This window comes from Salvelinus namaycush, chromosome 36, assembly GCF_016432855.1.
Source record: "Salvelinus namaycush isolate Seneca chromosome 36, SaNama_1.0, whole genome shotgun sequence".
NCBI classification, from domain to species: Eukaryota; Metazoa; Chordata; class Actinopteri; order Salmoniformes; family Salmonidae; genus Salvelinus; species Salvelinus namaycush.
In genome coordinates this window covers 14876514-14890627 of record NC_052342.1, presented here as the reverse complement: position 1 = coordinate 14890627, position 14114 = coordinate 14876514, and the positions used below count along the sequence as shown (strand labels likewise).

Sequence of the window (14114 nt, the reverse complement as noted above, 5' to 3'; positions counted from 1 at the left end):
TCCTGAGCTCAGCAGTGTGTTCTTTCTTTTTAAGAATGTACCAAATCGTTGATTTGGCCACACCTAATGTTTTGCTATCTCTCTGATGGGTTTGTTTTGATTTGTCAGCCTAACGATGGCTTGCTTCACTGGCAGTGACAGCTCTTTGGACTTCATATTGAGGGTTAACAGCAACAGATTCCAAATGCAAATGCCACACAACTCTAGACCTTTTACCTGCTTATTTGTAAATGAACTAATGAGGGAATAACACACACCTGGCATGGAACAGCTGAGCAGCCAATTGTCCAATTACTTTTCCCTTAAAAAGGGGGGGACCACAAATAAAAAGTGCTGTAATTCCTACACCGTTCAGCCGATTTGGATGTAAATGCATACCTCAAATTAAAGCTGAAAGTATGCACTTTCAGCTCATATTCATTATTTAATTTTAACTCCAATATGCTGTGGTAATAACTTGGACTAAGTCCAAGTTATTATTATTTTAGGACAATGTCCAAATATTTATGGCCCTGACTGTATGGGCTATAATACTCCTTTGATGTCTCAAAATATTCCAAACACGGCGTAAGTCAAAACGGAACAATGTAATGTATAACATATGTGCTTTTTATAAAACAATGTTTTAATAAGGTATTCCGAAATACACAATGTAAATGAATAGTGAACTCTGAATTCAAATTTTTGCAGAGAAATGTGAATGATTCGCTGAACACTGGATAAATGGACAAACAAATAGACAGACAGACTCACAGACTTGCAAGTCATCGAAGCAGTCACAAATGCCAGTGCTCCACTGGTTAGAGTGGACAGCTATGAAAGCTGGTGTCTGAGGCTGAGGAGGCTGAGAATGTTGGTTGTTGATTATCACACTCGTTGCCATGGTGACTGGCCGGCCACTCGACTAAGGACAAAGAACCTGAACAAAAGGCAACAACAAACATCAATGAATTGTTACTTTTTCCTAACTTTTGGCTCTTTCTGCCTCCCCAATGCCAACTTGCTGAAATCAAATATGAAATACCCCCCCCCCCACATCTTTCACTGGGCTTCGAAATGCGCTTTAATAGCTCTGCACTTCCTTCTATTCTAAGTGGCTAATTCACGTCTTACAAGTGGAGCCCCTTCAATCATCACTTAACAACCAATAGGCTACTGTGTGCACTCTGGTACTGTTTATTTTCAAATTGTAGTCTATATAGTATTCACCATTAACCTGATGTTAAAACGTATAAGTCTATGTCGTCTACGTATAAGTCTCCCCATCAAATACAAATCATTGCAGCCTATAATTCTAATAGTGGGGTATGTTCAATCTAAGTCCTGTTTTGTTGAATTATGACTCTTAATAAAATATACTCACCTGAAATGGACAGCTCTGCCTGGCTGTATCCAGGTTTGTGATAGGTATCTCCGGACCAGAGGTTGCATTAAAAACCATATCATTCAGGAACTAAATTATAGAACAGTCACTATTTGCATGTGTGTGGTTTGCATAAGATTCAACACCTTCACTAAATATCAGTGACATACAGTATCCTCTGTATTAACGTCACAGAGAAAGGACAGACACTCATCTTTTAATAATTTATTCACCATTAATTAAGATACATTTATACTGCAAACATGAACGATATATCTGAATGTATGTTTTGTTGTTTGGAAATGTGTCACACCTATTTCTCTCGTATATGTTTCCACAATACATTTGCACATGTTTTGTACATTTAGCATAGTGGTAGATAAAAAGGTCCAGTTTTCAAAAGGGTTTTGGAAACTTATTTATACATACATATTCATTCATCTTTCACACACCCCAAAAAATCTAAAGGGCCTTTACAGATACAGAGTAAACTGTTTCAGCTGTCAGCAGGGCGGAAGTGAACGTGAACAACCTAAGAACAGGATACTATTGCAGACCTGCTTGAAACTGAATGGAGAACAGTTTTGGGTGGCTCACAGTACAGGTGTACACGTGTGTGACGTTCAATGGTGACGAGTTTGGTGACAGTGAGCAGTGATAGAAGAGTCAACAGAGGATAGAAAGCACAGGAGATTGGTGGCCCTTTAATTGTGGAGGACGGGCCCGTAGTAATGGCTGGAGCGGAATTAATGGAATGGTATCAAATACACCATTTGCTCCATTCCGGACATTATTATGAGCCGTCCTCCCATCATCAGCTTCCTGTAGTAGAAAGTGCAGTCCGCGATAAGGCTTGGTATTGTTACTATTCCATGAACATGAGTCTAATGATGATGATGTTGATTATTATTAGTCTAATGACTATGATGAAGGTGGAGGAGGAAGAGGATGAAGAGGAGGGATATATGATGATGATGGTGCATGATGACGAAGAAGAGGATGAGGAAGAACGAGGTCTGTCCTTATCTTACATGTGGGTTGATGAGAGTGACTGGTTGGAGGCGGGTCTTCATCTCTCTTGACATTTGACACCAGGTGCAGGGCCCGCAGAAGAAGGAATAGACACAGTCATTACACATGGTGCCCTTTTAGGGAGGAGACAGAGATACATCACATTACACCTGATCTAGGATCAGTTAACACTGACTACATGGATCAATGAATCAATTAGCGGAGATAGACTGTCTGATCGGAGTTCAGCACTGTGCCATCTTCAGAACATTATGCATTACTCCCTGAGTAGCCTGGTCCCCAATCAGTTCTATCATTACAACTCATTGATTGGCATGACTAGGATTGGCAAGGAGAGGAATGTTAACACAGACAGACTGGTACACAGGCAACCCCCTCAGTATGCAGGTATTGAAACAGACGTTGAGTACTCTAAAAGAAATGTTGGCATGGTCTGGGCCACAGGTACTCCTGAAACCTAGGTCATTAGAACTGGTTAGGAGAATTCTGCGATCAGATTAGAAGGTGAGGTGAACATTGTTACTTATATTTCTTCTTTTTTTAAAGGTATTTTTCTTAAAACTGCATTGTTGGTTAAGGGCTTGTAAGTAAGCATTTCAATGTAAGGTCTACACCTTTTGTATTCGGCGCATGTGACAAATACAATTTGATTTGATTTGATCATGAATTACTGGAGAGATGGAGGGACTGATAGTTGTACACTATTTTGAGATATAACACATTCACATGTACAGTCAAAGGAACTGGGCGATACACATAATTTGTATGGACATTGTATTCATATGCATTATTTTCACAAAATGTTTAAATAATACAACATCTTCAACAATAATTATGGCCTATACCTATAAAGCCCAGAGTTTTTTCTGGTCAGATCCTGTGATCAGGAAAAACTCTAGTCATAAGGCATGCCAAGCCTTATGACTCTTGTTCTTCTATACATTCATGTACATACTACCTCAATTGGCCCGACCAACCAGTGCTCCGGCACATTGGCTAACCGGGCTATCTGCATTGTGTCCCACAACCCACCACACGCCAACCACTCTTTTAAACTACTGCTACTCTCTGTTCATCATATATGCGTAGTCACTTTAACCATATCTACATGTACATACTACCTCAATCAGCCCGACTAACCGGTGCCTGTATGTAACCTCGCTACTGTTATAGCCTCGTTACCAGAGGTGTGGACTCGAGTCACATGACTAGGACTCGAGTCAGACTCGAGTCACAAATATGATGACTTGCACTCGACTTTGACTTTAACACCAATGACTCGTGACTTGACTTGGACTTGAGCCTTATGACTTGACCTGACTTGATACCTTCCCCAAGCCCAATTATTTAAAATTATGCTATTAAAAAAAGTGTGCAGCGCATTCAGATATTCAGATAGAGCCTTTGGAAAGATGATACCCAAAATTATTATTTTTGGATATAAAGACAACGCTGTATCAACAAAAAACGGATTGCAACTTGCAAAACTTGCGGGAAGAAAATTACAGGCGGAGGCGCAACAATTTCCAACTTTGTTCGACATTTGAAGCTGCACAAAGAACGGTAAGTCATGGCTAATATAGCCGACAGTGTTACGGTCGTCGTTTGAATGAGGAGACCAAGGTGCAGCGTGGTAGGCGAACATCTTACTTTTATTAAAATGAACACCAAAAAAACAACAAAATACAAAACGAACGTAAAGTTCTGCAGGCTACACAGCAACTATACAAAATCAAGATCCCACAAACTAAAGTGGGAAAAGGCTGCCTAAGTATGATCCCCAATCAGAGACAACGATAGACAGCTGCCTCTGATTGGGAACCATACCAGGCAAACAAAGAAATAGGAAAACTAGATTGCCCACCCTAGTCACACCCTGACCTAACCAAAATAGAGAATTAAAAGGATCTCTAAGGTCAGGGCGTGACAGACAGCTATATATTTTATTACTTCACTAGTGTATCATGTAGGCTAACGTAACGTTAAATCAATGAGCCTCCACACAGTCAGTCAGTGCGGGAACGCGATCATTGCACCCAAGATTGAGCTACAACTGGCTAGGTAGGGGGGGGGGGGGGGGGGCTTTCTCATGGCTACCCATGTATTTCCATGGAAATATATAGTTTATTTGGAAGGTAATAAATATATAGATATTTTTAAAAGCATTCATGATTTGCGTAAATGTAATATACTAACTATTACTCTTGGTATTACATTTGGTAAAGAGCACATTAGGACTCGAAACTCAAGGTTTAGGACTTGAGACTCGACTTGATTCTTGACTTGAGACTTGACTCGGACATGCCTGTCGTGACTTGAGACTTGATTTGGGACTTGAGTGCTAAGACTTGAGACTTACTTGTGACTTGTAAAACAATGACTTGGTCCCACCTCTGTTCGCTACTGTATATAGCCTCGCTACTGTTATTTTTCACTGTCTTTTTACTGTTGTTTTTATTTCTTTACTCACCTATTGTTCACCTAATACCTTTTTTGCACTGTTGGTTAGAGCCTGTAAGTAAGCATTTCACTGTAAGGTCTACACCTGTTGTATTCGGCGCACATGATAAATAAACGTTGATTTGATTTGATTTGTGCTAACAGTAAACAATGAGAAAACCAAACGTCATGACTCTAGACAAGGTCATGGCGTTCTGTGTGTCCTTACCTCGATGCCGTAGCGCTGGCGGATCCCCACCCTCAGGGACATGGTGGCGGGGGGGATAAGGCCGAAGCCGTTTAGCAGGGGCAGACACAGGCACTCCCCAGCCTCCCTCGCCGTTATACAGGCAAAGCAGGGGAAGCACCAGAATGCTAAGCAACCTATAAAGGGAGATAGAGGACAAGAAATGACAGTGATTTACCCATGGGATAATTTTTTATTGACATTTATTTATTCAGGCAAGTCAGTTAAGAACAAATTCTTATTTACAATGACGGCCTATCCCGGCCAACACTGGGCCAATTGTGCACCACACTATGGGACTCCCAATCACAGCCGGATGTGATGCAGCCTGGATTCAAACCAGGTACTGCAGTGACACCTCTTGCACTGAGATGCAGTGTCTTAGACCGCTGCGCCACTCGGGAGCCCAAACTCCAAACGAATGTGTTATATTGTTGATTGAAACAAGTTTGCCCCCCATTGAATGGAATTGAGCGGTAAAAGAGGCCTTGTTTAAAGACGATCAATATATGTACACACACAAACATGCTCGTACGCACACACGAACACACACACTTACACGAAGACATATCCTTGGTGCAGTCACAGATTTCGGAGCTCCATTGGTTTGAGGTAATGGCCTGAACAAAGGGCTTGGGCTGCTGGATGACCATCGTGTTTGCCATGGTGGCGTCTTCTGTGAGGATAAAAAAAAAAGAATATATACTGTATGTATATATTTTTTTTACAAAAGTCACACCACCAGCAAATCAATATAGGGCGATGTTTCATGCTTCACAAAAATGGCGCCAGAACTAGTTCTCAAGATAGTTTGTGAAATTCTTCAAAACGAGTTGAAGTTATTCAAAATGCTGTATGCTGTACAGAGAAGCCTAGTGTTTAGAGCTTAGTTGTCCCCAGGCTTTACAACTGCTCCTTTGAACATGAGCTAGAAGGAGTCATAGTCCAACTCAAACTGTAAATTCAACCTTGACTCAGGGGTAGACGTAATAGAGTAAAACTGTAAATCCATAACACTCCAATTAGTATGACATGTTACGTTTCGTATGGTATGGTATGTATTCATTTGTGGATGTCCGTCACCTATTTCGTATTCTATACTCATAGAAAAAAGGTTCCAAAAGGGTTCTTCAGCTGTCCCCATAGGAGAACCCTTTTTGGTTCCTGGTAGAACTCTTTTTGGTTCCAGGTAAAACCCTTTGGAGTTCCATGTAGAACCCTCAGTGGAAAGGGTTCTACATTGAACCTAAAAGGGTTCTACCTGGAACCAAAAAGGGTTCTTCAAAGGGTTCTCCTATGGGGACAGCCGAAGAACCCTATTAAGGTTCTAGATTTTTTTTAAGAGTGTATGTTACGAATTACAATTTCTACAATATGTTATGAATTGCAATTTGTACAATATGTTACGAATTTGCAAAACATATATGTTACGAATTCCAATTTGTTGTGGCTAACATTAGCTAGGTGGCTATGTGGCTAACACTAATGTTAGCTAGGTGGCTAACGTTAAGTAGGCTTTGGGTTAAGGGTTAAGTTTAGAGTTAGGGTTAAGGTTAGTGTTAAATTAAAGAGTTATGAGATAGGGTTAAGGTTAGGATTAGGGTTAGCTAACATGCTAAGTAGTTGCAAAGTAGCTAAAAAGTAGTAAGTAGTTTCTTATCCGCTAAAGCGCTGAAGTTGTCGTGATGAGATTCGAACCCGCACCCTTTGGGGTTGCTAGATGTTCGCGTTATACGCCCACTCACCATGACCAACCACCCTACAAGTAACCTTCTGTCTTATGTAACCATACTATACGTAACATATCATTCTAATTTGAGAGTCCCTGATTTATGTTTACTGTGTTACATCTAGTGAGACCAGGCTTGTAAATTATCATTACATTCAGCAGTATGTGATTCCCCTTTCCCTTTCATTCCTTATGCCATATAGAAAATAAATACATGTTTTAATATATGTGTAAATATTCAATATACGTTTGGCCAATTTTTTATATTTCAAAATAAATGTGAAATATAAAATATAGCCAAAATATATTTCATATTTTCACAAATATTGATTTTCCGTATAGAGGGACTAAGCTCCCTGGTCTTTGCTCATAGACATAGTCTTACCCGAGTTAGCTTCAGAGAAGAGGATGGTGAAGAGGAATGCTGAGTGACTGAAACCAAGCAAGAAGTGTGGCATGCTATATGTGGGGGCAGAGAAAGTAGGAAAGGCTACACACACACACACACACACACACACACACACACACACAGACAGACAGACAGACAGACAGACAGACAGACAGACAGACAGACAGACAGACAGACAGACAGACAGACAGACAGACAGACAGACAGGCAGGCAGGCAGGCAGGCAGGCAGGCAGGCAGGCAGACAGGCAGGCAGGCAGGCAGGCAGGCAGGCAGGCAGGCAGGCAGGCAGGCAGGCAGGCAGGCAGGCAGGCAGGCAGGCAGGCAGGCAGGCAGGCAGGCAGGCAGGCAGGCAAGCGCTTACAAACCAGTGTTTCCCCCATTAACTAGTCTATCCAGTTTGTCTAAATAGTTGAGACTGTCAGACACAGGCTTTCCTCATAAGCCCCACACCTCAAAAGACTGACCCGACCACGACAAACTTGAAATTCTGGGGCACTGTAATGTACTGTTAAATGCATAGTTTCTCCTGGTCAGGTCATATGGTCAGGAAAACATCAGGGCCCTAATCATTAGCATCAAGCCTTTTTTGTGTCCAAACAAGTTTAGCTTGGCAAACCATGCAAGTTATTTTAACGAGCAATTATGATATCTGGTAGCATTGAAGATATGATCTCCCTGTATGTTAGCATTGTAGTTTATCAAGATTCTTCCAAATAGCTTGCAGTGCTACTGTTTCTCTAGAACAGGGCTATCCAACCCTGTTCCCGGAGAGGTACAGTCCTGTAGGTTTTCACTCCAACCCTAATCTACCACACCTGATTCTAATAATTAGCTGGTTGATCAGCTGCATGAGGTTAGTAACAACTGCGGGTTGGAGCGAAAACCTACAGAGGGTAGTTCTCCAGGAACAACCCTGCTCTAGAATCACCTAAAATAATGTGCTATACTGTACGCAAACAGATCAGTGCTAACCTTGGCTGTCCCACTTCTTGCAAAAGTCTGGGGCCAAAAATGTTTAACAATTAAAATATCGAAGAAATGTGTCCGGTAGCGCTTTATAATAACACCATTAAGAACCCTTAATCATAATTATTAAGTATTCATAATGGGTTAGTAAATAGTTGATTCATAATCTTCATTAATCTTTACTCCTACATTTGTAAATGTTAGTAAGCAAGTTATTAACACATGTATAAACCATTTTTAAAGTTTGCACTAATGATTAATAAGATAATTCATAACATGTTTAATATAGGTCATTATAAACCATTTAGTAATAATTAGTTAAGTATTTTTGTGTGGGATAATCTAAAGTGAGGTCTATTTCAACTTAATACATTTTTTGAGTGTAATTTTTCACAAAAAGATAGACAATGACTCAGTTCCTTTCATGTTTCCTGGAATCTGGGTTTGTTGGTTGAAGGAGGTCATCTCAACCTCTAAAACATAAACCTGAGAGATAGTAGAACATTGACTGACTGCGTTCCACCTCATCACACCCAAAGTCACGTTAAATGAGTCACTGAGAGACAATTGTTGTTGTAGCAATAATGTAGGCAACTCCATTGTGTGCATGTTGTGCAGAATGAATACAAAGAGAAGCAGCAGTGGAAATTACCCTCTCTGTTTATTTACCCAGACTGGAAAGACCAGTTGTCAGCATCAACATGATTGATTCTAGCTACTTTAATACTGCAGTGGGCTAAATCAGGGTGACAAAGAGTGTTCCTTGGTAGTCTTAAACAAATCTACTTTGAAGCAAAGGTATACACCTCACACACATGGTTAGGGGCTTACAAAGAAGAAGACACCTGTACCATGTCAGATAGAGAGTTCAAATGTATTTCAATTTGAGTTTGCATCCTAATATTACACTTTATATTCATCACAGAAGACTGAAATGTAACAAAACCGTTTGACATAGAAACATTTTCAAACTCGTATTTTCGGCGGGTTTTTGGAAATAATGTTATGAAAAATGCTAATAACATTCCACCCATGAGGCAACTATAGAGGGCGATTTGTTCATTTGACTGCAGGAAAGGGTTTTAAAGCTGAGTCACCCTCTTATACTGCATATCACTCATCATCCCTGTTTTTCATAATCCCTTCACTCTCCATTGTTTAAAGGGGGGGAGTAAGGGAGCGAAAGAGAGGAGAGGTAGCGAGAGAGAGGTAGATAATTACTTGATACATTGGAAAGAATTTACAAAAAAACGGAGCAAACTAGAATTCTATTTGGCCCTAAACAGAGAGTTCACAGTGGCAGAATACCTGAACACTGTGACTGACCCAAATTAAGGAAATCTTTGACTATATACAGACTCAGTGAGCATAGCCTTGCTATTTAGAAAGGCCGCCACAGGCTTTGTGCACACTGCCCACAAAAGGAGGTGGAAACTGAGCTGCACTTCCTAACCTCCTGCCAAATGCATGACCATATCAGAGACACATATTTCCCTCAGATTACACAGACCCACAAAGAATTCGAAAACAAATCCAATTTTGATAAACTCCCATATCTATTGGGTGAAATACCACAGTGTGCAATCACGGCAGCAAGATTTGTGACCTGTTGCCACAAGAATAGGGAAACCAGTGAAAAACAAACACCATTGTAAATACAACCTATATTTACAGTATGTTTATTTATTTTACCTTTTGTACTTTTACTATTTGCACATCATTACAACACTGTATTTAGACATGTGACATTTGAAATGTCTATTCTTTCGTAACTTTTGTGAGTGTAATGTTTACTGTACATTTTGTTTATTGTTTATTTCACTTTTGTTTATTATCTACTTCACTTGCTTTGGCAATGTAAATATATATGTTTCCCATGCCAATAATGAGAGAGAGAGAGAGAGAGAGAGAGAGAGAGAGAGAGAGCAGCAAATAGCTCAAATCGTGTAGGTGGTTATAAACAAACAATAAACAAGTCCTTGTAGGGTGTTAACTGAATTTGTCTATGGGTGTTAACGTAGCCTACATGACATATCACACAGAATTATCTAGCATTCACATGCCAATGACTTATAGAACTGCTCAAACTGAACACATCTTGACAACAGACATAACATACAGTACATGCGTGGCTCAAATCTTTACTTAGTCTTCAAGTATTTAAATTGCCTTGCTTTTCTATAACGTCAATGGGTGACAGGCAGAAACAAGTAAAAGAGCTCTCTCTACAGACAGAAGCCGTGTACTGCAGGGCCACCTCAGAGTAATCATAATTGCGGTCCAGATTTGATTTGTTTTCTGTTTAGATCACATGGTTAGGACATGATCCCATGCATTAGGAACACGTTTGGTGTCCAACAGGTCATGGAACATTGACGCCCTCCTCTTGATCTACTTGGTCCATGGTTTTGATCTATGTTGCTGACGCAGGTGAATAAATCTCTTTCTATTTGTCATGACAAGAAAATCAGATGCTCCTCCATAAGAAAACCTTCAGACACATACTGCTTAGCAGAGAGTATCTATAGCTTATAGACTGCAGTAGTAGCAACAGCCCACTTTATCAACAATAAGAGGGTGCCTGGGCCAAGGGGCATGTTTGGACCAAAAGGACAGAACTGAATGTCTCTGATAGAGAGGAAGAAGAGCGATACGAGAGGAACTGATGAGCACTGGCAGTGGTCTGAGACCATCTCTTGGAGTCAGGCCATAGAAATGTAATACTTTTGGCCCACTGTGTTGCCCAGATTTGCTTAGTGCCAAGTGCAGTCAGTGACTGAGACTGTGTGAACTGATGATCATCAGTTTCAAAGGCCCTCGAGACAAACAGGCGCCATGTCAGGGTATTGTGTTGACAAACAACACCTACCAACTACTAGCGTCTGCGCACGTTGTCTGCATATCCAGATGCATGTTTATTACACTGTTATTACATTAGAGTTCAGATAGGCCTCCACTGCACGGCACAACATAAAGGTACTAGGGGTACTGAACAACAACCACAAAAATTCAACATAAGTGCTTACCAAGACAAATATGGAAGTTTTTCTTTGGCAAACCATTTTGTTGGACTGTTATTACATTACCATGGTGACGTGGGAGGAAATACTGTATATTAATATAATATTATTCATATGTTATAATAATATGCCTTCCTGATAGTACTATATCAATAAAACAATTGATTAATTAGTGTAATACCATGAATCAATGAAGAAGGCCCTTTAGGGAAAGACGTGGGGCACATAGCTGATACAGTCCAGCAGAGGAAGACAGGGACACACCCCCACCACACTGGTGGTCTTACAGGTAAAACAGGCAGGCAAAACAAAAAAGGGTTCCAAAAGGGTTCTTTGGCTGTCCTCATAGGAGAACCCTTTTTGGTTTCAGGTAGAACCCTTTTGGGTTCCACGTAGAACCTTCTGTGGAAAGTGTTAGTTATACCTGGAGGGACAGCCAATGTACCCTTTCGGGTTCTAGCTAGCACCTTTTTTTCTAAGTGTGTGTGAAGGAAGAAGCGAGGACAGAAGACTGGGTTTCTGTACAGGACTCTCTAGATCAGTGTTTACCCATCGCTCTGTCCTCTCAGATTACTGGACTATCACGTTTTACTCTGCTCCTCCTCCTTACCAGGGGTTTATAGTGTAAAATGACTGAACCACATGGAGTAAACAGCAGTGGACTCACGTTCCCATGAAAGCTTACAAAAAACTTGCTGATCAGATTTTCGAGGCGCCATAGGGCTGTCTAACCTGTTTCTATACAGACGTTGATTTGTTTGCTGTTGTTGTTCAACCCATGTTGAATAGAACTCTTAAACATTTATCACAGTATTAAACTGTCACCTGAAGATTGTGACTTCATGTTGTTGATTGATGATTGACGCCAAAGCCCAGTGGTGTGTGTGTGACCTGTCATTGAGATATAATGATGCCCCTGATGTCAGTGAGAGTTGATAGAGATCAGGAGAGCCCTAGAGTGTGAATTCCCACCACTGAAACCGAAGTACTCTCCTGTTGTGTATAGGGGCTACTGCTGACTGAGACAATGCATTTGACAAATGACTTAAGTATGGTAGTGATTGCTACTTTACAATGTATATACACACACCCAATACCATTATGCTTTTCCACTTGCAAATAATGTGGATCAACACAAGAACACATATGTGACTTAAAAATATAGCAAAATCCTTTATTTATTTGATTTACATGTTTAACCCTCAAGCTACCGACTGGGGTCATTTTGACCCCAGAGGCATACTTTTGCTCATAGACAAAGGTAGTTTATTCAAATCTTCCAATATTGGGACAGTGCCCAATTTTTGTTGTTTTGTCTCTGTACTCCAGAACTTTGGATTTAAATTGATACAATGACTATGATGTTAAAGTGCAGACTGACAGCTTTAATTTGAAGGTATTTTAATCCATATCGGGTGAACAGCACTTTTTGTACATAGTCCCTCCATTTTAGAGGACCAAAAATATTGTGACAAATTCATTTATATGTGTATTAAAGTAGTCAAAAGTGTAGTATTTGGTCCCATATTCATAGCATGCAATGACTACATCAAGCTTGTGGCTCTACACATTTGCTGTTTGTTTTGGTTGTGTTTCAGATTATTTTCTGCACAATAGAAATGAATGGTAAATGATGTATTGTGTCATTTTGGAGTCATTTTTATTGTAAATAAGAATAGAATGTGGTCACGCTTTAAATGACATGGAGCTTATAAAGGCTTCATAAGTCCTTCATAAACACTACATAAATGTGTTAAAAATCAACTATAACCACAGGTCATGCTTTATAAAGGGTGTGGGATAACCACCCATGTCAAATGTGACATAAACTTGTGCTTTATAAAGGGTGACATAAGCACTGCTTAATTAATATAGGCCTTATAAATCATATTAAATTGAGGCCCCAAAAAGCATTTCTAACCCTGTAATGCATCTTGGTAGAGCATTGCAATGCCAGGATATTGGGTTAAATTCCCAGGACCACCCATATGTAAAAATGTATTCACGCATGACTGTAAGTCACTTTGAATAAAACTGTCTGCTAAATTTTATATATTATATTTTATTTCATTAAAACATTTGTAGGATGGACCAACCTCTTTCCCTCTTGGATGCTTAGTCAATATTTGACCTGATCTCAATTTCCCTCAAAATGCTGTGCTGCAGGATGACACACACTCAAAAGTGGAAGGGCGTTTTAAAATCTGTTTTTATTTTTTGCCTACTTCTATTTTTTCTTGGTTCTGTTTTTCCAGGTTTCAGATTTCCCCATTATTTTCTGGTTAACCCGAGTTTAACTTTTCTTAATAGAAAAACAACCACATTTGATTTCCTATGTTCACAACAATGCTTAAACCACATCAAAGGATTACTTTTGAGGTCTGGGAAATATCTAAGAAACTGCATTGTTGTTTGGTTAGCTGATTTTCTGTAGTGCAGTAAGCGCACATGTAATGTGATTCGGCCGCCAATGGAATGGGTGGAGTAAAAGACCAGCCACACTTCGTATTGTTCAGAGAATCATGAAATGACACCATATATATATTCTACAGACGCTACTGAGTATTCCCTACAAAACTTTTACAGCTGCACCTATCAGAACTCAGGATAAGACCCAGATGCAGACAGCTAGAATCACAGATGTTTATTGAGCCAAACAGGGGGCAGGCAAAAGACAGGTCAGGGCAGGCAGAGTAATCCAGGGCAGAGTCAATAAGGTACAGAACAGCAGGCAGGCTCGGGGTCAGGACAGGCAGAATAGTCAGAACCGGGGAAGCTAGGAAAAAGAACTTGAGAAAGCAGGAAGATGGGAAAATATGCTGGTAAGACCTGACAAGACAAGACGAACTGGAAACAGAAGACAAAGGACGGTGGGAAAAAGGTTTTATCTTAGACATAAAATGTAGG

The 14114-nt window shown here is 40.2% G+C and overlaps 1 protein-coding gene across 1 annotated transcript; it reads right to left on the bottom strand.

Annotated features, from left to right (window-relative positions):
• Positions 1–2385: 2385 nt before the first annotated feature.
• Positions 2386–5746, bottom strand: LOC120030184 (cornifelin homolog B-like). The gene is made up of 3 exons (XM_038975529.1): positions 5641–5746; positions 5064–5218; positions 2386–2508 (listed from the first exon to the last, which is right to left on the bottom strand). The coding sequence occupies exons 1-3, from the start codon at positions 5744–5746 to the stop codon at positions 2386–2388; spliced, it is 384 nt and encodes a 127-aa protein (XP_038831457.1).
• Positions 5747–14114: the final 8368 nt, after the last annotated feature.